General features: G+C 43.1%; 1 protein-coding gene across 1 annotated transcript in view; it reads right to left on the bottom strand.

The window, feature by feature from the left end:
- DOCK11 (dedicator of cytokinesis 11) overlaps window positions 1-27,506 on the bottom strand; it is a 193,657-nt gene that overhangs the window by 90,014 nt on the left and 76,137 nt on the right. The window contains exons 7-20 of the mRNA XM_043974522.1: window positions 23,153-23,287; window positions 22,048-22,225; window positions 21,593-21,672; window positions 19,779-19,862; window positions 17,295-17,435; window positions 16,528-16,743; window positions 12,449-12,571; window positions 11,239-11,321; window positions 8,031-8,153; window positions 7,636-7,712; window positions 6,512-6,696; window positions 6,333-6,398; window positions 4,536-4,628; window positions 2,778-2,901 (exon numbers count right to left, since the gene is read on the bottom strand). Coding sequence (XP_043830457.1) covers window positions 2,778-2,901; window positions 4,536-4,628; window positions 6,333-6,398; window positions 6,512-6,696; window positions 7,636-7,712; window positions 8,031-8,153; window positions 11,239-11,321; window positions 12,449-12,571; window positions 16,528-16,743; window positions 17,295-17,435; window positions 19,779-19,862; window positions 21,593-21,672; window positions 22,048-22,225; window positions 23,153-23,287 — 1,708 coding nt within the window. The remainder of the gene's footprint in view (window positions 1-2,777; window positions 2,902-4,535; window positions 4,629-6,332; window positions 6,399-6,511; window positions 6,697-7,635; window positions 7,713-8,030; window positions 8,154-11,238; window positions 11,322-12,448; window positions 12,572-16,527; window positions 16,744-17,294; window positions 17,436-19,778; window positions 19,863-21,592; window positions 21,673-22,047; window positions 22,226-23,152; window positions 23,288-27,506) is intronic.

Raw genomic sequence — 27,506 nt, 5'->3', positions numbered from 1 at the left:
TTTCGTTCCACTCCAGGATTTCCACACCAAAGTCATACTAAGAAAGCTAGTGTCCTGTGTCCTCCTCAGGATGAAGGGAAGCTGCATCTCCACTCTTTATATGACTGGGCCTTTCAGGGGCCTATAACCTCGCCCTGGATTGCACTCTTTGAAACCCCACTTCAGGGCATAGCCTGGAATGCATTTGTCAGTGTGAGCTGGGAGCGTGAAGGCTGCACAGTTTCTGTCAGAGGCTTCCTTCTTAATTGCAGGATCAGTCCTACACGGCCCAAGTGGCTTTCCCAGAATGCCAAGTGCCTGAAGCTCTTTCTGTACTAGCAGAACTCCGAGGCTGGGTTGTTTTATAAGAAGTCTGGTCCGTAACGTGAGTTGAATAGTCATGCAGAAACTCTGTCAAAATAGTTAAACCAAAGAGCTGACAAAGTGAGAAGAGTTTTCCAACCCAGAAAATATGAAAAGGAAAGAAAAATGTCTCCTTTTGTCATTGGCTCTGTATTGTGAATCAGTCTGAGCAGTTGGACCATGGACATTCGGAGCCAAAGGCTGGCTTAGAGACCCTTTATGGAAGGAAACTCAGTAAGGAGGCAGGGCCACACTCCAGCAGTGGTTTCCTTCCTTAGCTGATTTCCAAGTCTAATGTGCTACAGAGGCCAGGATGGCATGAAGCAGAAGCAGAATTATGCCATAGAACTCGCCTGAATGTTCACTGGAACCAACAGAAAGTTCTAGAAGGTCTACAGGCAACTGGGCAACAAGACTGAATTAAAGGGACAGCTAGGTGGTACAGTGGATAGAGCACCAGCTCTGGATTCAGGAGGACCTGAGTTCAAATCTGGCCTCAGACACTTGACACTAGCTGTGTGACCCTGGGCAAGTCACTTAACCCCCACTGCCCTGCAAAAAAAAAAAAAAAAAACCACAAAAATCAAAGAGTCCAGTCTAGGCCTTATTTAGGGCCAGAATAACTCAGGAAGGACAAATCTTGGAGATAAAGGACAGGAACTACCCAATTCCTGAGTTTATCCCTTGATCATGTAAGACTAATCCAGGCTTAGCTGTGCATACCCTTTGACCCAGTAATACCACTACTAGGTCTGTATCCCAAAGGGATCATAAAAAAAGGGAAATGATCCACATGTACAAAAATATTTGTAGCAGCTCTCTTTGTGGTGGCAAAGAATTGGAAATCGAGGGAATGCCCATCAATTGGGGAATGGCTGAACAAGTTGTGGTATATGAATGTAATGGAATACTTTTGTGCTGTAAGAAATGATGAACAGGCAGATTTCAGAAAAATCTGGAAAGACTTAAGTGGACTGATGCTGAGTGAAGTGAGCAGAACCAGGGGAACATTGTACACAGTAATAGCAACACTGTGTGATGATCAACTGTGACAGACTTAGCTCTTCTGAAGCAATACAATGATCCAAGACAATTCTAAAGGACTCATGATGAAAAATGCTCTCTACATCCAGAAAATCAAAAAAACCTGTGGAATCTGGATGCAGATTGAACCATACTATTTCTACTTTTTCTTTTTTGAGGTTTTCCCCTTTTGTTCTGATTCTTCTTTCACAACATGACTAATGCAGAAATATGTTTAATGCAATTGTACATGCATAACCTCTATCAGATTGCTTTCTGTCTTGGGGATAGGGGAAGGAAGGAGAAAAATTTGGAACTCAATCTTATAAAAACAAAAGTTGAAAACTCTCTTTACATGTAACTGGAAAAAAATACTATTAATATTGAAAAAAAAGACTAATCCAGGCTTGCTCCTGTGTAAATCTCCCAAGATCCCTGGGAATGAAGCTATAATAGACATGCATTTGGGGATGCCTAGGGCAAGCTGATTCACGTGGGCCCCAAGTTCTATGCAGAGGTATCTCTAACACTACACAGGGTCCTAAGGGACCATCTTTTTTTTTTAAGTGAGGCAATTGGGGTTAAGTGACTTGCCCAGGGTCACACAACTAGTAAGTGTTAAGTGTCTGAGGCTGGATTTGAACTCAGGTACTCCTGACTCCAGGGCCGGTGCTCTATCCACTGCACCACCTAGCTGCCCCAAGGGACCATCTTAATTATGACAATAACTTGCCTCTGTTTGGGTACTTTGAAATTTCTGTTCTAGTTCAGAAAATTCTGTGGCTTTTTCAGCCTGCCCCTTCTGTGTCCAAGAGTATATTTCCTAGTCCTGTCCTTTCCTGCCTGGTAGGATTTGAACCCTGTTCTCCTGACAAGTCTGACATTCTATTTGCGGCCTCCCTCACTAGGTGGCCTAACCAATCGTTTTTTCAGGGATGCCTTCACGATGGACTCTGAGGTTAGACCATGCCAACATACTCCCTGTGGCTTCACTTCCACAACCTGTTCAGTCTTAGAGCTGTCCACTTCTCACTGGTGCCAGTCAAGTACTTATATCCTGCAGGCTCACAGATGTCCCTGGCACTAGAATTATTGTCCTGTTCTACAATGAGCAGGACTGGAATTCTGGTTACCACCCCACCTCCACTAAGTGGGTTAGCTCTACCCTTCAGTCCTCGATGTAGAAACAACAAATGCACTTCCCTGAGCATACACTTAGAGGAGCATAGGAAAATTACTGTCTAGTCTGTCCAGTTCTCCGAGCACCTAAGTGGGGTTTCAGAGTTTTAGGTTCGGAAGACATTTTAATCAGATGAAAGCACCTCTCCTGCTTAAGGAAAAAAAACAAAACGAAAAAAGGAAGAGTAATTGTTTTCAAAGCAGCTGGGGAGACATTCCAAGAAGACACATACCTGAAGTTTCCACAGTGTCCTGTTTCTTGGCTGTCCCCTTTGTGTTGATATCACAACTAATGTGATAAAAAGTGAAAAGCAAATGATGTTTTTGATGAAGGTGAATGGGAAGTTCAATTTTAATCTGAAAAGACAAGATATGGCATTTTATTTCAATTTTTCCATGATCCAATTCCATACCGAATTATTTTCATTTGGCTTTTATCATACTGGTCAGAAAGCACTCCCTGCCCAGGGGGCCAGGTAGGGAATCCTAGAGTGCTTCTGGACAATGCAGTGGTTTCTATTATAGTAGCTTGGTGGGCCCCTCAGACACCGAGTGAAAAATATATGGCTGTCACTCCTCCCCACCCTACCAGAAAGGACATTTGTCAAATTGAATCTGTTAAAATAAGACCCACTTCAATTCACCTGAATAAAGCAGCAAAGAGGCCACTTTTTACTGTCTCCTGAATCATCATAAATATGGGAAATTTTAGAAAATCTCTCATCGTTACAGAAAATCACCACAGTAATAACCTACAAAATATAGCCCTTAAAGATCTTCAAAAAGAACTTTTCTTTTGAGCAAGTAGATGAAAACTAATTATTAACCATTATATAGTGAACACAACCATAATGTTTGTCTGAGAGGTCCTGGAAGCATTTTATGAGCATGACCTCATTCACATTTGTAATACCTCTAAGGGATAAAGAAGAGAAATATTCTCATCTCACAAAGCATCTAATACGGCTTGGGATAATAGCAATTTTTATTCTCTCTTTTTCTTCCTCTCTCTCCCTCCCCCCTCCTCTTTCTATTCCCCTTCTTCTCCCTATTCCTCCCTCTTCCTCTCTCTCCTTCCTCCCCCCTCGCCTGCCCCTCTCTCCCCATCTATTCCCCCTTTCCTTTCTCTCTCTCCCCCCCCCCGTCTCTCTCCCTCTCTCCCTCTTCCCCTGCTCCCTGTTCCCACCATCTTAAAACCAACATCCCTCCAGAGCAGCGCCTGGCTGGAAGTCCTATCTCCAATGTACAGTTGCTACGGAACCATGGGCAGGCCACATGAGTTTGCCTTGGTGGTTTGTAAGCCTAGGGTGCAAATGGCTCCTTAAGGGGCGATACTCTACCACCTTCCCCAACTGAGAACATGAGCTGTGGATCCAAGAGAACAGACCATAGAGGGGAGAGCTGAGCCTTTGGATTACCTTTATGACTGATAACCACGTATCACAGGTGGATCATGGTGCTCATATTCATAATACAATAGACTTAGAGCTCTAATACCCCCAAAACGCCACCATTCCATGACAGAAATGGAGACATGAAAGGAAGGTAGGCACAGTGCTGGAAACACAGGGGAGGGAGACAGAGACAGACATAAGGTGAAGTGGATGCTGGGAAAGGAAGGCATATGCCAGGAGGGGCTAATGGCTCAAGTGTATTGAGGTACCTCCTTCTGAATGTAACTCAGTGGCATGAAGGACTTCTAAATGGAAGGGGATTTAACAGCTTTGAACCATGGGACCTTAGTGCCTCATCCAGTCTTCTCTTCTCTTACACAGAAGGAAACCAAGGCCAAGGAAGGGAGTCACAGATAACACTGTCTCCTAGTAGAGAAATCACTTCCTCTAGCTATTCTCCTGCCACAGGGCTAGAGACTGGCCTCGATTTGCCAGCATAACCTCCAAGTAACAGGCTTGGCTTGAGCCATTTTTAGTTCCCTAGACCACACCTTTGCATCTGTGTAGGGCCTACCTGTTGGAGGAAGACACTCTTACCTCATCATAGAACTCTGGATTTTGGTTGTGATGGGAGACGATGGCAAAAGCATTGGCAACAAAAACAGACCCGGCAGGCTTGCCATAAATACACTGCAAAAGAAAGAACCACTGTCACTGGCCTAATCCCATATTGTCTTCTCTGAGGTTTCATGTGATGAAGGGGTCTGGGGTCACAGGGACAAAGGAAAGCATCAAACACCCCAATCAGCTGGAGTGTGAGGCTCCAAAAGATCTGGCAAAATAGGCTAACTAAGGGAGGAGAGGCCTGGAGTTATCCACCAAAAAGAATTTGGAGCCTGGTCACAAGCTAGCTACCTCTTAGCAGTTGGTGGGGTAACGTTCTGAATATTAGGCAAGTGTTCTTCTTGAGGCTTAGGAGGTCCATCGAATGGACCAACTAAAGAAATAGACAGTCCAACAATCTGGGCCCAAAGGGGCTCCCACCCAAACATCCAAGCCAGGAGCTTACTTCCTCCTTCCTTGTAAGTCATCTACACAAAGGACTGGCCTTCTAGTTCTCTAGCTTAGTACGTCATTCTGTTTTCCTTTCAAGTGTGACTGTTTGATCTTCCTAGGCCCAGCGCAGGGCTATTCTTCTATTAGTTTGCCTCACTTTTCAAAAGTCTAATCAAGTTGATGCCCTGGATTGCATTTCTGAATATTCCACCACTGCTCAGCCTGATCCTTCTTTGACTCCCTTTTTGACTTGCTGGTGAACTTCTTTGCCTATTAAGAAATGACACACTACACACACACTGTGTCCTGTGCTGCTGCAGAAACACTTTGAGATCACTGATCTTATATTCCAAGGTCCAGGGATTACTTTGGAATGAGATTACCCAGGACTCTAGGAGCTCGCCAAAGGAACACAGATAGAGCACTGGAAGGAACTGCAGAGGTCACTTAGTCTAAACCTCCTGTTTTCCACTGAGGAAACTGATACCCAGAGAGGGTAAGGGATTTGCCTAAGGTCACACAGGTAGTGAAAGAAGTAGGATTTGAACCCAGTCCCTTTGACTCCCAAGCCAGTTTTCTTTCCACTGTACCATGATGCTTCCTATTACATTTTATTGCCACTGAAAGTAGAAAAAGGGCTTAATTAAAACTACCTAATTTTGCCTGAAATGTAGGTTTCTGAAGGGAAGGGCTGCTCAGCATGAAAAGGAGACCCTGAGGGACAGAACAGACTCTGTTGCCCTCTAGGCATCTGAAATAAAGTCTGGTTTAGGGAGGCTGAGCAGATGTTAGGTGGCAGTTGGATGCCCCCTAGCAGGCCTTTTCTGTCCTGTGACACAAAGTTGCCCCAAAGTGGAGAAGTCTGGCAGTGACAGCAGCCCCCTTATAACACCCTGTCTTGGCTCTGGAGGGAACAATGATTCAAGAATCAAGGCCCCAATGTGCAAAGCACAAAAGGCAAGGTACAACATAGATCAAGGCGGGCATGCTTCGGTTTTGCCTGCTCCAAGCCTGTTCAGGTTGCAAGCAAAAAGGTGTTGGCTAGTCCCATGATGGTACTATCACAAGCTCTAGCTGGTCAAAAGACAAGGTGACCTGGGACCTTTCTACAAAAGCAGAAAGGCAAATCAAAAAGCTATAGACTTGAGAATCTTGCCCAAACTGTTAGGCTCTTGATTATCATCACTGAATTCTCCCACAAGGCTAAGAGTCAAAGAGAATTCAGATATCTTTATGTGTCTTTCTCCGTGTGATCCTCCCTCTGCTCGCTACTGACCTCCTGGAGATGAGCGGCCCCATGGCTAACAGAAACAAACACCAATGAATGAACTAACGCACCTTCAGAGCGCTAGCATCACTTTCATCTGAATCCCGGAATTCCACACACACAGCAATGTTCCTCGCCTAGGAAAGAAGGCCTTATTCAGAAAGATTATTCATGATTCGGGAAGAAGCCAGAAGACTGAGGGTTCGAACAGAACCTCTACATTTGAAAATGAAGCTAAATAACTACTCACTTTTGCAAATGTCTTCTGGCTATCATACTTTAAGTGCAGAGGATATACGTACAAGTGGTTTTTGTAAACTGTGAAAGGATAACAATATTTTGCCACTTCGGGAACAAACTCTTCAACTTCCACCGTGATATTCTGAGAATTCTTCACAAAAGGTTTCACAGGCACATAGGAAGCAGTGACACAATCTACGAGTGAAAACAGAGCCAGGTAAGGGCTACACATGAGGCAGCTGCAGCCCACATTCAGACAATCTGGCATTTCCTAAACAAATGACCTACGAATGCACAAAGCTCTCCCAATAACTTGCTCACCAGGTTGAATTCTAAGCGACTTCCTAAAAATTAAAAAAAGAAAGAGCTACTACAGAAACACGAGCAGTCAAGAGAAGTAAGTGTGAGGCTGGTCCAGGCCTGATCTCAACACCGACTGTGGAAAGTAATTGGCTGCAACACAGATTGCCATTTCAGCCTTCAATTGTGTGAAGAAATCGATTCTTTTTTCCGTGTGGTTGCAATTTAGCTTTCGTTGCATCTTTTTTTACCAGCAGCAGCAAAATAAGAGTAGATTTCCATTGCCAACCAGCTCATGGTTATTAACTCAAAAAGGTAATTGGGTCCAAGTGTAATTTTTCACCTGTGAGACAATGGAAAACTCCAGAAATGTCATTCTTAAGATGTGCAACCAATGAAATGCTTAATCCAGAAAAGGGATTCCACAGAGCTACAGGAAAAGTTATGAAAAAAGAAACCATTACGACACAGAAAAAATTCCTCGTGGGCTGGGATGGAAACTGAGGAGAGTAGCTGGAAAGTGCCTTCACCTTCCCTTTGGGGAAGAGCATTTTATCACACAACCTTTGCACTTCACTTATTAAAATAAGATCCAATTGACTTAAGTGTCCTGGAACACAGAACATGAGAGCTACCAGGGACCCTGGGGATCCATCCCAACCTTCTCATTTTACACAGGAGAAGACTAGGCCAGAAAGGGAATAAACAATAACAAAGGGTCATCTTGTAACGGTCACTATTGTTTTATATTGCACAGTGAAGAGAATATGGCAACCGCAATGTACTATATAAAGCAAAAAAGTTACTTTTAACATTACATATGAGAGTTCTTACTTGAGAAATCTGGTGGTACACATTCTATTACAATGTTTAACTGTCCAGGAATGATCTGTAACTTGGTCTTCTCTGGCCTGGGTATAAAGGAAACATATGTTAGTCTTTAAATTGTGAATATGGAACATAGTAGCAATATTATTCTCAATCTCAAGATCTGGGGGGCAGCTAGGTGGCGCAGTGGATAAAGCACTAGCCCTGGATTCAGGAGGACCTGAGTTCAAATCCGGCCTCAGACACTTAACACTTACTAGCGGTGTGACCCTGGGCAAGTCACTTAACCCCAATTGCCCCGCAAAAAAAAAAAAAGAATATCCAATATTCCCTAGATATTACTCAAACTTCTCTTTAAATAAAATGAAAATGCTTACACTTTAGTAAGCTAGTCAACTTACTTCTTGTATTCAGAAAGTAACTTGAGAATATCTTCACTAGAGAGCTTGTTGCTGTCTTGTTTATAGAAAGGAGAAAATCTCCCCTCTAGATCCAGAGAGCCTTGACTATCTTTGAAAACTGGCCTAAAAGAACAATAAAAGGGTTTTTCAGTATCCTAAAATATTCCCGAGTGAGCCGAAACGAAGAACCATTTCTCTAAATTCAGTCTTCAAGGAATGTTGACACACGGCATGGAATGTCTGGGGGATACTCTGACAAGCTGTCTCTACGTGCTGAGAATGCTGTTTCCAGTGAGAAAGCCTTTGAGTGATGATGATGATGACAGCAACAATAATAACTAGCACTTTAAAGTTTGCAAAGCACTTTACATGTTATCTCACTTTATCCTCAAAACAACCCAGGGGCAGCTAGGTGGTGCAGTGGATAAAGCACTGGCCCTGGATTCAGGAGGACCTGAGTTCAAATCCGGCCTCAGACACTTGTCACTAGCTGTGTGACCCTGGGCAAGTCACTTAACTCTCACTGCTCTGCAAAAACAAAACAAAAACAACTCTGAGGTAGGTGCTATTATTATCCCCATTTTACAGATGAGGAAACTGAGGCAAACAGGTTAACCGAACCAGTTGGGGTCACATAACTAGTAAGTGTCTGAGGTAGGGTTTGAACTCATATCTTCCTGCTTCCAAAGTCTTAACATTCTATCCACTGTTACCTTTGATGGCTTGGTCAGAACTTAAATACTAAGAATGCCTTTTAAGAAGACTTCTTTGATTTTAAGCTAATATGTCCAGTTGAGGCAGCTGGGTGGCACAGTGGAGAGCACTGGCCCTGGAGTCAGGAGGACCTGAGTTGAAATCTGGCCTCAGACATTTGACACTTAATAGCTGTGTGACCCCCGGCAAGTCACTTAACCCCAATTGCCTCAAACATCTTGGGCTATAGGCAGTTGTCCTGATGTGTATCTTGCCACTGGACCCAGATGGCTCTGGAGGTTCTCCAGTGAGGCTGGTGACATTGCACAGCCCTCCCTCACTTAAATTCAATTCAGTGCAAGTCATGACACCATCTCCCAATGTCATGTCTTCAAGAATGAAGGACAAACAACAACATGTCGGATCACACTTTTTTCAGGTTTGAACCAATCCTTCTGCAAGGATTCCGGCTGCTCCTGATAACCAAAGCAACTTGTGGGAAGATTGAGTACATAAAAATGGCAAAAATAAATTGACAAAGTAGGGGAGAGAGGAGAAAGGGGCCATGAGAATAAAAAAAATCGGTTTTAGCTTTTAAAGCTTTTCAAATGTTTTGCTGCCCTATCCAATATGGAGGAATCAGGAGTCAAGTGTGTGTATCTGCAGTCAGGAACTTTTTGTGAGAGCACTGGACCACACGGCTCCCACTTCTGAGCATTACCTGGATAGCTGCAGGGTGCCAACGTATGCTACTCTCTACTATCTACCTCCCTGGTTTTTACTTTTTCAATCTGAAAAATAAGAATGAGACTTTTTGTCAACTAATATGCACTGCACTTTGAGATCTTCTAGTGAAGGAGTTGAGTTCAAATAATGAAAGGAGAGAAAGCTCACTTAGTCAGCTTTTCCTCCAATCTGTGTTGCACCCAGTACCCTAACCTTGCCAGAATTAACTGAATTCACAAGATGCTGCCCTTTCCCCCAATGAATCTGAAAACTGCACAGCCTCCTTGTTCTTATTCAAGTCATTTGTCAGTCGTGTCCAACTCTTTGTGACCCCATTTGGGATTTTCTTGGCAAAGATACTGGAGTGGTTTGCCATTTCCTTCTGCATCTCATTTTACAGATGAGGAAACTGAGGCAAGCAGGGTGGAAGTGATTTGCCCAGGGTCACATAGTTAAGAGTCTGAGGCCAGATTTGAACTCAGATTTTCCTGACTCTAAGCCCAGCACTCTACCTCTTTGAATTCACTCTGTGCCACCTAGCTGGCCAGTAAAATGGAAGCTCCTTGAAGAGAGGAGGTGTTTTTTTTTTTCATTTTGTCTTTGTATACCTAACACAATGCTTCGCACCATAGTAGGTGCTCAATAAGTGCTTGCTGGACCGTGTCCTCAAATATACAAGTAAGAAAGATATCATCAAAATGTCCTAAGATTAAGAGTAGCAGTGGGATATATCAGGACAGAGAGGTGAACTTGAAGTTAGAAAGACCTGTGTTCAAGTCTCACCCCTATATATACTGCCTGTGTGACCCATGACAAGTCATTTAACATTTCAGCATGCCAGTCAACATTTTACTAATATAGCTAGGTGGCACAGTGGATAAAGCACAGGCCCTGGATTCAGGAGGAACTGAGTTCAAATCTGACCTCAGACACTTGACACTTACGAGCTGTGTGACCCTGGGCAAGTCACTTACCCCTAATTGCTCTGCAAAAAATTAAATTAAAAAAAGAATATACGATGCATGTATAACCTATATCAAATTGCTTGCTGTCTTGGGGAAGGGGGAGGGAAGGAAAAATTTGGAACTAGAAATCTTATAAAAGCAAATGTTGAAAATTATCTCTACATGTAACTAGAAAATAATAAAGAACTTTTATGTTACAGACAAGCTGACATTCTTGATCAGTGAAAGTTCTTTCCACCAATGCAAAGGTCCAAACCAAAAAAGGTAGCTGGGGGTGCCACAGGGTACCCAGCACTAACCCTGGAGTCAGAAAGAACAGAATTCAAATCTGACCACGGTCACTTCCTAGGTGTGTGACTCTGGGCAAGTCACTTAACCATCATCTTCCTCAGTTTCCTAAACTATAAAATGGGAATAATAACAGCACCTACCTCTCATGGTTGTTGTGAGGATCAAATGAAATTTGTAACAGTGCCTGTCCCCAACCTTGAGTCAAAATGGGAAATTTTCTCAAATAAAGAATGAGTCCTTGATACACAGCAAATTCTAAGAAAAAGAACTCTTACACTTCACATTTCCTATTGAGAATAAGAAAAATGCTCCACTGCATATCTCAGTAAGAACTCAATTCCATTCAACAAGCAAAACACTATTGCTCCCACCCCTATGCCCAGAAGAATGTAAACTCCTGGAGGGCAATATTTTTCTATCCCTCAGGCCCACTGTTGTACCTTGCACATACCAGGTGCTTCATACATGCTTGGTGGATTGTACAGAATCTCAGCACGAAGACCAAAAGGATGTGAATTCAAACATGTACAGACCTGGCAGCCCAAGCAAAGGGCATCCGGTACCGTCCGAGCCTGCTGCACACTTGCCTGGCTGCCTTATGCACCTTCTGGGCAGTCTAAGGGAAGAGACAGGAGAAGAGCAATGGTTATTCCCACTCCCACTTTGGCCGACACATGGCTCAAACTATCATCCCCAGTGGAGCCATCAAATAGAGTCCAGTTTCCATTTCCTTCTGAAACACATCAAAAGCAAAGAGACCCACCAGGACTGGATTCTGAAAGACCAGACCAGCCATATCTTCAGCTGGTTTAAGCTTGTTTCCTTTTGAAAAATGCTAATTAATCAGACAGGAGTGGCCTGCACAAGATACACATGACCTCAAGGAAAGAGACCCATGACCAATTACCAAGTGAATGCGTCTTGTAGCAATAAGTGTCAAGGAGTTACCATGCCTACAAGGTAACAGAGCATTTGTCTGCCTGCCTCCTCTCCCGAGAGACAACGTAGGCATCTGGCCCACTGCTTTCATATTTTCCAGACCTTCCCTTCACAAATGAGTCATACATCCCTGCAGCACCTGCCAATTCATAAACTCATTGAAGAAGTAAATCAATGAACATGTGGGAAGAACATTGAATTTGGATTCAGACCTGGCTCTGAACTCTACCATGCTACTTAATACTTGGATGGCCTTGGGCAGGGCCTCAGTTTCTTCATCTATGAAATGAGAGGGCTAGACTAGACAGCCGCTAACGTCACTTCCAGGTGTTTATGACACAGAATCTGTGCTAAAATGGTTCATGCCAACAGGAGAACAAAGGAAAGAGCGTTAGAATGCAGCTGAAAGAGCTGAGTTCCAGTTCTGCCAGCCAGCTAAGTGCCTCCCTTGGGTAAGTGCTGTCTATAGTACCTTGTAGAGGTGGATATTCCCTAGATCTAAAAGGTAACTGGCGCTGGTTGTTTGTGACAGAGCAATGGTACTTTCTAAAATATCTAAGCACTATCTCATTTCCAACATATACGCAGAAAGCAACAGTAGCCACCAGCCAGGACAGAGATGGAATGGAACAAGTGACTCCTTTCAGCTGCTATATGTGTTTTATTTGAGCTAACAGAGGAGACAGAACACTCAAAGAAAAGGAATTTTTTCCTTGGGACTGACCAGAAATATTGTTTAAAAGCTCAATAAGATGTAAAAATCCCCCCCAATCTGAAATTCTCCCGTTTTCACCTCCCTAATACCTTAACTGGATCAGAGGTCTTGATGTAGGGCTCAACACAATGTGTAATGCTCCCCTGTAACACCTTCTCTATGCGGGCAACGAGATAAATTTCAACATGGGGATTAGTCACTGAGAAAATTCCCTGAAAGAAAAAAATAAAATTATTGCAGTTAGTTAATAAACATTTATTAAGTGCCTACACTGTGCCAAGCACAGTGCTAAGAACTAGGGATACAAAGAAAAGTAAAAGGTGGTCCCTGCCCTCAAGGGGCTCACAGTCTACTGGAGGAGACATCACACAAATAACTAAGTGCAAAGAAAATATACACAGGAAAAATAGGAATCAATCGACAGAGGGAAGGCACCCAAATTCAGAAGATCAGAAAAGGTTTCCTGCAGATGGTGGGATTTTAGTAAAGATTTAAAAGAAGCCCAGATGAAGAGGAAGAGCATTCCAGGAATGGGTGGGATGTCTGATTGGAGGAACAGCAAGGAGGTCATTGTCACTACATCAAAAAATACATGGAGCTTGGGGACATGTAAGGAGGCTGGCATAGGATTTTCTATTTGATCCTGGAGGTGAGAGGGAGCCATTGGAACATACTGAAGGGAGGTCTTACATAGGAGATCACTCTGACAGCTGAGTGCAAGATGGACTGGAGCAGAGAGAGACTTGAGGTGGGAAGACCAACCAGCCAGCTATTACAGTGGTTCAGGTTGAGGAGATGAGGATCTATAGTAGGGAAGGGGCAGTGTCAGAGGAAAGAAGGGGCATATAGATGAGCGATGTCATGTAGGGGAAATGGACAAGCTTTTGGCAACAGATTGGACATGGGTGGGGGGTCAAGACAGTAAGGACTTGATGACACTTAAGTTGCCAGCCTGCATGTCTGGGATGATGGTGGTATCCTCACCAATAACAGGAAAGTTAGGAAGAGGTGCCTGGCATATAGGAGGTAGTACATAAATATCCCCTCTTCCCTCCATGTTGAGTTTGAGATTTCTACAAGACATCTACTTCTAGAAGTTCAAGAGACAGTCACAGATATGAAACTGAGTGTCAGCAGAGAGGTTAGAGTGGAATTTTTACATCTGAGAATCATTAGCACAGAGATGATAATGGGAGCTGATGAGGTCACCAAGTGAAATAGTACAGAGAGAAAAGACAATGGGGGTCAGGATAGAGCCCTGGGGGGATACCCCCAATTAGCAAGCATGACCTGAATGTAAATCCAGCAAAGGAGGCTGAGAATCGGGAGAGAGAAGGGCATCCCCAAAACCTAGAGGAGGAGAGCGTAACTAACAGTGGCAAAGGCTGGAGAAACATCAAGGAAGATGAGGACTGAGAAAAGTCCACTGGATTTGGCAACAAAGAGATCATTGGTTTCAGTTGAATGATGAGATCAGAAAACAGATTATAGAGAGTTAACAAGAGAATGAGAGGCAAGGAAGCATTGATTATAGACAGCCTTCTCAAGCTAGAAGACATATAGGACCACAGTTATGGATGGATCAAATGAGATCTTTGAGGGTGGGGGAGACATGGGAAAGTTTATAGGTAATAGGGAAGCAGCCAGTGTAAAGAGAGAGATTGAAGTTCAAGAGCGGAGGTTATAGGGGCAGCTAGGTGGCGCAGTGGATAAAGCACTGGCCCTGAATTTAGGAGTACCTGAGTTCAAATCCGGCATCAGACACTTGACACTTACTAGCTATGTGACCCTGGGCAAATCACTTAACCCCCATTGCCCCATAAAAAAAGAGTGGAGGTTATAGAGGGGACAATCTGCTGGCTAAGATGGGACAGAATGGGATGATCTTCATGTAAAGGAGTTGGCCTTGGCAAGAAGGGCCACCTCATTTTATGAGATAGGGTGAAGGAAGAGATGGTGGCAGAAGGCATATAAGTGACATGAGATGAGGAAGAAAGAAGAGGGAGCTCTTGGCAAATGGACTCATTTTTTCAGCAATCCCAATGGCAACCCATGGTTGAATGCTGTTCTATGTGGGCGGCTGCTTCTTCTCAACTGGAACATCAAAGCAATAGGTCTAGCCTACTATGGAGCAAAGTGAGAAAAATCCTCCCTCTTCGAAAGAAAATCCCCTCCTTCTGAGTGAAGGGCATCATCTCTCCCAGGTGTCCTCAGCCGGGCAAATAAAGCTCAGGGAGAGATTTTGGGTCCCTCCTCTCCAGCCAGCCAGAGCCTTCCTAGTCTTCAAGACTCAGCTCATGCCCCACTCCTTTTAACTATAGACCACCAGTCTCATCTTTAGCTTTCTTTAACTCCTAGAGCAATCACTCACTGGCTGTCATTATACATCTTCAGTATTTTCCCAGTGATCATGCATGGCTGTGAACCTTGGACTACAATATCACACAATAGAATCTGCAGGTGACCCAAAGGCTGGGCATAAGTTCAGGTGCATAATATCTATGTGCCACAAGTAGTTTAGGTCATGTATGAGCAGAAAGGAGGTGGACCGGCCACCTAGCAAGAACCATGTCAAACAGATGCACAGTCTGCATGCTGCTCTGCTACCTGCGCAATGACAAAAGTTCTCCAGTGCATTGAGGGGACAGTCTGTGGAGGATCTATGGGAAGACATGGCCAAGAAGCCCATGGGATGAAGAGGCATGGTTGTAAGCTACACAGAGGGACAGAGTATCCTTCCATACTGACAAAATCTAGGATCCACCCAAGTATTATTCTTTTAACTGGCCCTTGTGTTTAGGCTTACTTCACTAGGTAGGTTATAAGACCACTTGGGAAAGGGGCCACATCACAGATCTTTATATTACCTCACAATAAACACTCAGTATATATCCGATGACTTGAAATGCCTTGTTAAATATTGTGAGGGAAATCTAGTGTTGCTACACATTATCATGTGTGTAGGACAGATCTGTGCACACACATGCAGACATATTGACAACATACACCCTAGAAGGACCTGCCTAGCAGATCAGGTGGTGCTAGAAAAGGATCAAGGGAGATTAAGGAGATAGGGGTTGGAATAATGAATCAGAGCAAGGCCTCAGATGCCAGTGAAAACAGGCAGAAATTACATCTCATCCACCATGCACAGATTCTGTCCAAGCCATTTCTCTTTCTCTCCTTCTCTCCCTCCCTTCTCTCGCTTTCTCGCTCCTCTCTGTCTCTCTGTCCCCTCTCTCCCACCTCTCCCCCATATCCTTCTCTCTCTCCTCTCTTCTCTCTCCTCTCTGTCCTTTCTCCTTATCTCTCTCCCTCCTTTCTCTTTTCTCCTCTCTCTGTCCCCCTCTCCCCCTCTCTCCCTCTGTCTCTGTCTGTCTCTGTCTCTGTCTCTGTCTGTCTGTCTGTCTGTCTGTCTGTCTCTCTCTCCTCTCTCCTCTCTCCTCTCTCCTCTCTCCTCTCTCCTCTCTCCCCTCTCCCCTCTCCCCCTCTCATCTTCATTATACAGTAGCCGGCTCTCCATTTGGTTTGTTTGGTTTTTGCTTTGGGTTTCATGCCTCTATTGGCATGGAAGGGAGACTATGAACCCTGTTTCCCCTTCATCCCTCATAGTCTCCAATCCATACAGATGGGAGAATTCCTAAGCACTTTATAGATACTATGTTCTTGGCACAGGCTTCAACAAGAGGATGGAAAACAGACCCTTTATAGTTAAACAGCTGCTATTATTCTACTAAATTAGCTCAACTTACCTCCCAGTGGACAGAACACAGGATCATGCATCTGTGGTTTAAACAACTGCTTTCCATAAGACTTTACACTGAGTCCTTATCCACAGGACAGATACCTTAGCTGTCCAGAGAAGTTCTTCAGACTTTCTTCCCTTACGGTCTAGCTGCCACAGCACAGTGGTTTAGGGGGCCTCGTGCCTTAATGTGTTAAGCAGGTATATACTGATGTTCTCATGCTACCTATGATGGTGATTACATGTCACCCATAATGCACTGGGAACACTTTGAGCACCTCACTCTCTCTCCCACCACCTCCCTGCGTACCTCTAGACCTTAAAGAGGTAGACTGGAAAGAGTCTTGTAAATCCTTGGAATTGCTGAGGGTGCATTCTGCTTTTGATTCGCTAAGCCTTGTAAAGGCTAAAGATAACACGCACCTGTTTTATATAGCGTAATTGAGACTCCTCGATCCCATGAATAAAATTCTCCTTAGATGAAGATCCCTTTGGAGTGCCATCATTGTCCATGTGTGATGATGGGCCCAGTAACATTTCCCGAACAGATGGAGGGTTAAGGTCCACGTGGAAATCAGCGGAAATCTTGCAATTATTTCTCACATCAAACAAGGCAAGGTTGAGAAAGAAAGGCTCGACCTGGGAATGGAAGTGAACATTTGCATTTTTAAGTGTGACAATCCATTATTAACACTCTGAATTTCCCCCCCCGCCCCCCCCCCCCCCGCCCCAAATCGTTTAATCATTTCTGCAGCTGGGAAGAAGCCCTTTGCATTCATTTTCATCCCCTTCACGACTCAAAATGAATGGTGGCTCATTTGCATGCCAGAAAAAGACGTTTGAAAATAGCAAATGATAGACTTTGTCAAATTGGAAGCTGCATTCAAAAGCAAATCTGCAGAAACACTGTTAATATACTGCTGGAATAATTTTTTATGTTACTGAGGCCCAACCAAGAATAGGAAAATCAAATCATTTCTTGTTTAAGTCAGACAAAGATGCAAAGTGATAACTATCTCAGAATCACAAGTATCTAAAATACCTTTTAACTTTTAAAATAACTTTTAACAAACCGAAGGATATTTGTCATTTGGTCAAGGCTGGGACGAGAATACAAGAGGAGCATTTCCTGACTGAAAGAATTGCACCAATGACAAGACTGTGGTTTCCAAGAGTCAGGTCATACATACATTCGTGGGTGGTCCCTGGGTGTTGTCTCCAACGTGGCCCAGGACATTGAAGGTCATGTCATGGCAGCTCACTATGAAACGGCGGCTACACTTTTCTTCGAATGGTCTTATGTCTGGTTCGATGCCCGAAAAGTCCAACCTCTAGAAAAAACACACAGGCAGAATTACCAGCAATTTAAAGGACTATAAGCCTTGGGATCCAATCAGCAGGACCCAACCTTAGTCTGTGGGCTTGGGTTCTGGCTCGTGCCAAAGCTAAGCAGATAAGCCACCAGACACCACAAAGAGACCTGGAAGAGAACATGCCAGTGATAGTCTGAGGAGCCCTTCCCTCCCAGCCCTCAATTTCCAAGCCTGGCCCCATTGGCTCAAGCAACCCAGGTGCTCATTATTTTTGTTCTGTTTACAAATAAGGGGAAGAGGCAGAGTTTTGTCATGATGACTCTGGGCTAGAAATGATCTGGTGGTAGACTGACATCGAGGCAGATTTCTCTCTTCTTCACAGCAGAGCGATGACTATTTGGTGCTGGATGAGGCAGAGAGTTGTCACTGAGGTCTTCCTGACTCCCACCCAGTTGCATGTGGTCTCATGAATATGAGAAGAAGAAACTGCCAATATGGATATCAGAATAGTAAACAAACTCTTTCCTCAAATTACTGAAGTAATTTAAATCCCAGTAGGTTTCTTTACCTATAATGTCTCAACTAATTGCGGTAGTGTTGACCTAGCCTATTATAAAAGATCAAATCCTCCTGAAAGGGGCCTTACATATTAGATCGGCTTACCTACAACAAACAAATATAAAAATGAACATAACTATTCATGGACAATTCTCAACAGCAGCATGAGAAAGCAAATTGTGGCTAAAAAGGCCTGTCCTAACAGCTGCCTAGTGATCTGTTGCTGTTTGTGTTCTCAAATGTTGGAATGAGAAGAGATGTATTATCTCCTATTTGGAGGCCATCGATCCCTTATGAAAGACCATTAGGGCCTTCCCTACCAGCTCCAAGTTTGAGGCATCTCTTTCAATTATCCAGGAGACATCTGAGGCAATCGTGTCAACATGTTAAACCGGGAACTTAAAAAGGTGCTAAAGCTCTACAGAGAGAGCCCACAGGAAAAGGATACTCAGATCTATTTCCTCTGCTTCCATATTGTAAGACTGACATCTTTTATCCTCAGAGCTTTAGTACAAGAACCAGGCATCTTTCTTCACAGTAACTCATTGACAAGCAACTACCACATAAAACCAGCTCAGTTCCATGACCGCGAACATGTTATACCACAAATTAAAAAAAAAAAAAGACTGGCTGGCTTTGGTTTCAACCACATTCAGTTGGTTCCTTTGTATAGCAGGAACAAGCCTGACAAGTCCAATTAAAGCCCAATTATCTGGGGGGAAAGACAAGGCTCCCATATGTTTGGCACATAAGATTTAGGAATGGATGGCATGAGACCGACGTTTGGGAAACCAAGCATGTTCTCTCTTATTGGCTCTAGAGGAAGGAAAAGGGCAACCAAACCAAATAGCACTTCCCAAAGGCTCCTCATTTCTCATGGTGCCGCTTTGCTAAAGGGAGATGTTTACACTACTCCCTATTTTTTTAAAAAACCCTCTTTTCCAACTTATCTTCAAGGTGTTGGGGAAAAGAGAGATTAAACATGAAAAATATATTAAACTCAACTGTTCACACAACAGTTCAAAATGAACAAAACACACAGAGGAATTGGTGCCCTTCAGGGTGCAAAACTGGTAGCTCAACATTACACAGGTCTTCCTTCTGCTGTCACTCTAATGCAGGACCTCACACCTGCCTGCCTTGACTCTCTGCAAAAAACTCCACTCTCTGCCCCACCCGCAATGTGCCCTCCAGACCCCTGCTAGAACAATAAAGATGTGAAAGATGGGAGCATTTTAGGGTTCTGCTCCTGAGTCATCAGAGGCTTCCTATCACCTACCAAATCACATCTGATACCAGATTCTGGGAGGCCTACTATTTAAGGCCTCCTAGAATCTGGTATCACCCCGCCCTCCCAGGCTGATGGCAGATAATTATTCTCTTGACTGTATACTACAGTCTAGCCAAACTAGGCTGCTTCCTGCCCCCAAACATACCTGTTGCTTTTTCATCTTTTTGTCTTTTCTCATGCTGTTCTTTCCACGGGCCTAAAATATTCTCAGTGCCCCTCTTTTACCTGATGAAATCTTAGGCAGCCTTTAAACCTCATCTCAAGCCCCACCTCCTCCATGCAGGCTGCCGTGCTCCGCTTTGTCAGTAACAGCCTCCCTTTTTGGATCTCGTCTGTAACACTTTGTTAAGTGCATTAAACATTAGGACTGAATGCGCTCGTTATCTAGTAGTGTATTTGACAGCTATTGGGGTTTTGGGAGCTTCTATTCATACTGGACTGTAACCACCATGAGGGCAGACAGGGTCTGTGAGCTACCCAAACTCTGCAGCTCCCACAGAGCCTAGCATTACCTGCACGTCAGCATCAAAGGAAAAGAGGTTCTGTCTCCCGTCTCCTCTACTGAGCTTGTTCAGCTGTTCAGTTTCTCTTCCATACTAAAAATGAAAAAAGAGATCAAATGCCTTTTTATTTTTCTTCAAAGTTTGCAAGATCACAGTTTACCAAAAGTTGCAAGATCACAGTTTACCAAAAAACAAAACAAAATTATAAATGCTGACAATCTCCAAAAAGGTGAAAAATGCTTTCTTCCAGGGACATTGGCTCAACCAAGGAATCACTGCATCAATCAATAATCACTCTCATCTGGCCTGTAAAAACCTTGAGACCAGGGGCCATGTCATGAGCATCTTCACTCCCCTCCCCCCACTCCCTGTACCTGACAAGTAGTCCTGGTCCCCACATCTTTTTTTTTTCTTTCTTTCTTTTTTTTTTTTGGTCCCCACATCTTAAACCCTAAGAGAGCCAGCCTGGAGAAGGTCAGAGAAGGACAAGTGACATGGGCCTAAGGAGAGGCGAGGCAGACTCGGAAAACTAAGATTCTTCAGTTTGGAAAGGTAAAGATTGAGAAGGGACATTGGTGAATCACTAGAGATAGAGATTAACTGAAGAAAGAGTTATCTACCAGGTCTCATGTTACATCAGGGGCCATGGAATAAAGACTTGACAGTTCTGTCCAAACACTTCGATTTTTAAAGATAGGAAAACCAAGGCCAAGAGAAGGGAAGGGACCTGCCCAAGGTCACACAGCATGTAAGTAAAAGGTGACCTGGGGCAGCTGGGTGGCACACTGGATAAAGCACCAGCCCTGGATTCAGGAGGACCTGACTTCAAATCTGGCCTCAGATACTTGACACGTACTAGCTGTGTGACCCTGGGCAAGTCACTTAACCCTCAATGCCCTGCCCAAAAAACCCCACAAAAACAAGAAGGTGACCTGGCCTGCTGGCTCTTGATCCCAGTACCTGTCTTTGGAAGGTAATGAATTCCCTATCCAGTGAGTCTTTAAGCAGAAGGCTAGATTCCCACTTGTCAAGGATGTCATAAAGGGGATTTCTGCTCAGTTATGCAGCTCCCTTCCCTCAGTGGGTTTCTGGGATATAAGGAGATTGGAAGATGTAGTTTTAGAACATATTTTCATCTTGTTCACTCATGTTCAGTTGTGTCCAACTCTTTGTGACCTCATTTGGGGTTTTCTTGGCAAAGGTACTGGAGTAGTTTGCTATTTCCTTATTTTTTATAGATGAAGAAACTGAAGCAAACAGGGTTAAGTGACTTGCCCAGGGCCACAAAGCTAGTAAGTGTCTGAGGCCAGATTTGAACTCAGGAAGAGGAGTTTTCCTGACTCCAGGCCTGGCTCTCCATCCACTGCAGCGCCACCTAGCTGTTATATATGTTTTTATGTGTATTACTATCATACACACACACACACACATATATATAGATATGCATATTCAAATATTCACAAAATGTGGTCCACTTCGCAAATTTGACACTTGGTGACATGACTCATTCATATTCATACATACACACACACACACACACACACACACACGCACACACACACACACAGATACACGTATATTTCTAGTTTACTGAAAAGTGTAATGGATGTCCATCAGATTATGAACTGAGAGGAAGTGTAGTAGAACACCTCCCACATTAAAAAGGTCACTTCCCAAAGGGCTTCTCTGTAAACACCAGAAGTAAACTGGGAAGAGCACCAGCCAATGGGAGCTAGTGCTAACACTGGAAGAGTTTCTCCTTCGTTCTCTCTGTTTAAGTTAAATGACTATTAAGAAGATCAAAATCAAAATCCAAGCTCTACCTTCATCAGCTCAGGGTGCATACTCCTCTCCAAGCTTTCCATGATGTTCTCTGATTTTCCTTGGCTACTCGTTTCATCTTCTATAAAATCATTAAAAGCAGATGTTGCAAACCATACAGAGCATGTCTTCCTAATCACCTCAGAAAAAGCGCCCAACCAGCTCTCCTTGTCCCATGCTCAGATTTATTGCTAAGCTTTTTGATTACGAGAGCAATGGAAAACTTTAATGGACTCTTGAAAACCTGCCATGAATTTCCCATCCAAAGTGTCTGGTTTCAAGGCTGCTTATATTTCCCACGTCAGAATATGCATAGCACTGCCTTACATTTCTCTTTTAATCCTTCCACCTCCATAGTGACCTTTAACTAAGGACAAGGTCAAGCTGCAGATGTTTACCCACACACGCTTAGAGACAAGGGCACGACCTCAAGAATGGCTCATTCGAAAAGTCCGACCTTGCACAGACTCCATGGCCTCTTTCTTCTCTGGCCCCGAGCTGTCGGCATTGATCTGGATGACCTTTCTCAGCAGTGTCAGCCACTCTTCCATGTCCTGCTCAGTTTCCGCTGCCAGATAATGGCTGTACTTGTCTAACATCTTGAGCTCGAAGGCATGACGCCGCATTTTGGGACACTGATGGTTAAAGACAAGACACTCATCCAGTTAACAGAGTTATTTCTGTGTCGTTGTAAACACATCTTCCAACTAGAATGTACATTCCTACAGGATAATTTGTCACTTCCCTCAGCAGCCAGCACCCAAAACCTAGCATCCAGCACTAATCACCTAGCACTTAGCACCTAGCACCCAGCACCTAGCATCTAGCACCTAGCAGCCAGAAGCAAGCACCCAGTACCCAGTACCCAGAACCAAGCATCCAGCACCCAGCATCTAGCACCAAGGACCCAGCACCCAGAACCTAGCATGGTGATGAACACAGAGGAGATACTCAATAAATACTCTTGGAGTAGAAGACGACACTTCATTTCTTGGACAGTCTCCCATTTTGGAGCATGGAGGAGCTGCGGCTCCACAAAAAACAAATGCCTTACCCTTGCCCTGCTACCGAAGTTTTGCTTATACGATGGCAGACTTTTATAAGATGATGGTAAATGACAAACCTAATTGTGACCCAACTCAAATCTGGAAGCAGAGTGGGGCAGTGGTGAGAGCACTAGATCAGGAGACAGCTTCGTTGCAATGCCTTTGAATATCAGCTTTATGCCATTGAGCAAGTCACTAGCACTCAGTGGTCCTGCCCTTGGCTCTGAACCTACAATGTGTCTTATGTGTGTTGTATGGGAAAGGGTTGTCTCATCCAAATCTTTCTATTCAAATTCATCTTTACAAACTTGAAAATCAGACCCCTCTTTTATGTCAAGTGTGACTAGGCAGGAGTTTAGAGCTCATCTCACCCAAATTCTGGTTTACAGAAAATGTAACTAAATCCCAGAGAAATAAAGGGCTTTGCTTGCAGTCACACAACTTAAGGGAGCTGAAATTGGAATTGAATTCTTTTGGCTCCTATGCAGTCAAGACTTCCCATGATCCCCTGCCTACCTGAACAACATCAATGCAGGCATCCAAGTAGATGCAACCTTTCGATTCCTTTGAATTCTTCTCATCTTTATAGGAATTAAGAATATATGAGCCATCAGGAAGGTGAGTTAAATAAAAATACCTTCTCTTGAACACCTGTAAAAAGAGAAGAGCACCAAGGATACATTAGTCACAGTTACATTCCTTTGATCTGAGGATCTCAAAGGGCTTTTCAGACACCACTTATCTCAACAATCTACAGACATACCTGTGAGGTAAACAGAATTCTAATTATCTCCTTTTTAAAGAAAGAGCCAGTGAGGTCAAGTCATTGGCCCACAGTCAAACATATACCAGAAAAGAAATTAACTCAATTCTTTAGCATATTGGAGCCCTCGTCCCCAGGTAGGCTTTTCTTTTTCATTCCCAGATATCCTACCTATTATTCTGTGGGGGCAGAAGAAAGAGCAGTTGGGAAAGGGAATCCTGACTGTCAATGGGGAAATGGACATCCTCTAGCTGTTCTTACTTCTTACTATAGTTTTACTTGCTATAGCATTCTGTGGTACCTTGCTTATGATATCTAATCATGGTGATCATGATAACTCATATTTTATAAACTTTGAAGTTGGCAGAACACTTTCTATACTCAAAATGTTCCAAAAAACCTAATTGTCTTTCCACCCAAATCCTACTTCTCTGTTTCTGCTAAAGACGCCACCCAATCATCCAGCCGCCAACAGCCAGGTAACTCCAGAGTTATCCTTCACATTCCCTTTGACTGTCTTACCAATAACCAATCAACTGCCAGACTGTGTTGATCCCGCCTCGACCACATCTGGTCCATCTGCTCTCTACTCATGCAGCTAGCACTCTACATCATCAAATGACCTCATCATCACCTCCTGCCTAGAATACTCCATAGCAATAACCCACAAATTGGTCTCCCTGACTAGAGTGTCTCACCCCTCTAATTCATCTTCCACATAGCTGCTAAAGTGGTCTCCTAAAAGCAGAGCTCTGGCCATGTCACTCTAATGCTCAAGAAGCTTCAGTGGCTCCCTATTACCCTCTGGGATAAAATACAAAGTTCTCTGTTTGGCATTTAAAGCCATTCACAATCTGGCTCAATCCATTTTTCCATACTAGTTTCATGTCATTTCTCTTCACATAATCTCTATGATCCTGTCAAACTGGTTTACTTTCTATTTCCCATACACATTTCATTTCCCAACCCCATGCCTTTTCACGGGTTGTCCCCAGGTCTGGAGTGCTCCCTCTACTTACCTTAATTTTATCAAGTCCCTGGCTTCATTCAAAGCATAGCTCAGATACAGTTCATACAAGAGGTCTTTCCTGATTCCCATAGGGTACTCTATCCTGAAATTATTTTGTGTTTACTCTGAATCTATTTTCATGTACACCCATGCGTGTATGTATGTATGCTATGAAGAGGCACAAAAAGAACCCATTACAATAGAGGGAAAGAAGGGAGTGGTGAACATTGTTTCAACCTTACTTTCATCAGATTTGCTTCAGGGAGGGAACAACATACACTTCCATTTGTATAAAGAAACTTAGCTTACTCTTTAAGGAAGCAAAAGGGGAAGGGAGGGGGTGGTATTGATAGAAGGGAGGGTAGAAGCAGGAGAAAAGGGGCAAGAAAAGGAACGGCAGCTGATAAAAGGGAGGGCAGACTGAGGGAGGCAGGGGTCAGAAGCAAAACACTGGTCAAGAGGAATAGGGTAAAAGAAGGGAAAAAAGAGTACAAAGGGGAAAAGAGGATAGAGGGAAATAAAGAGTTAATAATTTTAACTGTGAATGTGAATGGGATGAACTCTCATAAAACGGAAGTAAATAGCAGAGTGGATTAGAAATCAGAATCCTACAATATGTTGTTTACAAGAAACACATTTGAAACAGAGAGATACACAAAGAGTAAAGGTAAAAGGTTGAAGGAGAATATATTATGCTTCAGCTGAAGTAAAAAAGCAGGGGTAGCAATCCTAATCTCAGACAAAGCAAAAACAAAAATAGATTTAATTCACATAAGGAAGGAAACTACATCTTGCTAAAAAGTACTATAGATAATGAAGTAATATCAATACTAAATATGTATGCACCAAGTGGTATAGCATCCAAATTCTTAGAGGAGAAGTTAAATGAGTTACAAGAGGAAATAGACAGCAAAACTATACTAGTGGGGGATCTGAATCTTCCCCTCTCAGAATTATATAAATCTAACCACAAAATAAATAAGAAAGAAGTGAAAGAGGTGAATAGAATGTTAGAAAAGTTATATATGATAGATGTCTGGAGAAAACTAAATGGGGATAGAAAGGAATATACCTTTTTCTCAGCGGTACATGGCACATATTAAAAAACTGACCATGTATTAGGGCACAAAAACCTCATAGTCAAATGTAGAAAGGCAGAAATTGTAAATGCGTCCTCCTCATATCACGATGCAATAAAAATGATATGTAATAAAGAGCCACGGAAAGGTAGACTGAAAATTAACCAGAAACTAAACAATCTCATCCAAAGAATGAGTGGATCAAACAACAAATCATAGAAACAATCAAGAACTTCTTCCAAGAGAATGACAATAAGGAGACAACATGTATGTATGTTGTTTCCTCCCAGTGGAATGTAAGCTGCTTAAAGGCAAGGTTAGCTGTAGTGTTTTGCTCTGGTCTTTGAGTCCCCAGTGCCTGTGTTATTTGGATGATCTCATCTGAGCCCCAGAACAACGTCATAGGGTACAGAATATAGGTATGATCCATTTTTACAGATGGGGAAACTAAGACTCAGAGAGGCCAAGTACCTTGCCTGTCCATAATCACATGTCAGAGGGAGGATGCGAACCCAGGTTTGCCTTTTTCATACCATGTTTCTTGTCTTAGCTTGAAGCCTTCCACAAATCTGATTATCCTTCTCGTGATATGTTCTAACTAATCAAGGTTCTTCCTAAAAATGTGATACCTGGATCTGAACACAATCCTCCAGATGCAGTGTGAGGAAGTCAGGGAAGAGGGGAGTGAACCTATCACCTCCCTTGTTCTAGACACACCCACTGGTGACTCAACTGGACTTTGCTGTCCACTTGATTTCATATAAACTTCTGTCTAGACACACCTAGCCCATCCTGTACTTCTGTGGTTGTGTTTCATTTTTAAGTCAAGTTTAGGACTTTACTTACGCTTATAAAATTTCAACTTATTAGATTTTGCCATTGTTCCAATATATTAAGATCTTTTGGGATCCTCACTCTTAGTGAAAACGTCAAATAACCTTTTTTTTCTATTTTTAATTTAATTTAATTTAATTTTCAGATGTGAACTCCCCCCACCAACACACCCTGCCCCATTGAGAAAGCAAGAAAAACAAAGTTCTAGTTACAAATATATGGAATCAATCCAAAAATATGCCTCAATCTGTACCCTGAGTTCATCATCTTTCTTTCTGGAGGTGGGTATCATGTTTAATCATGAGTCCTCTGGAATTGTTGTTGCTCATTGCATTGATCAGTTACTAAGTCTTTCAAAGTTGTCTGTCTTACAATATAGTTATTATTGTCTAAATTGTTCTCCAAATTGTCTAATTTGCTCACTTAATCTATTTTTATTTATTTATTTATTTATTTTTGGGTGAGGCAATTGGAGTTAAGTGACCTGCCCAGGGTCACACAGCTAGTGAGTGTTAAGTGTCTGAGGCTGGATTTGAATTCAGGTCCTCCTGACTTCAGAGCCAGTGCTCTATCCACTGTGCCACCTAGATGCCCCTTGCTTACTTAATCTAGCATTAGTTCTTCCCAGGCTTCTGTGAAACCACCCCCTTCATCATTTCTTAAAGGTCATTCACATACCATGAGTAGTTCAGCCAATGATAAGGACAACCCAAATGATAAGGACACATCCTCAGTTTCCAATTCTTTGCCACTACAAAAAAAACCTGCTTATAAATATTTGTATACATGTGGGGGGAGGTCCTCCTCCTCTTTCTCTGATATCTTTGGTGGCATAGACCTTGTACCAATATTGGCTCAGTTTTATATCATTTGCCAATCTGAAAGTTTTAAAAGATTATGGAGTAATTAGGTGCAGAACAAAGCTAGGAGTGATTCTTTAAGCCAATGTTACTACTGAATTATGTAAATGAACTAAAGTGAACTATGATCAAATCTAAGCTTGAATAAAAATCTACAGAAAAAGCCAAACTGTTTGCAAGAGGCACTGTTAACCACAAAGTATAGGACAGAGAGGGAAGGCAGGAAGTCAGGTATTCAGAGGATCAAGATCAAAGGAAGGCTGCTCAGTGTTTTCCTCACAACCCTGCTTCAAAACAAAAAGTACATTTAGCAGTGGCAGCAGCA

Source organism: Dromiciops gliroides, chromosome X (assembly GCF_019393635.1).
Source record: "Dromiciops gliroides isolate mDroGli1 chromosome X, mDroGli1.pri, whole genome shotgun sequence".
NCBI lineage: Eukaryota > Metazoa > Chordata > Mammalia > Microbiotheria > Microbiotheriidae > Dromiciops > Dromiciops gliroides.
Note: the sequence above shows the minus strand (reverse complement) of the source record. Positions and strands in the feature narration are given on the sequence as shown.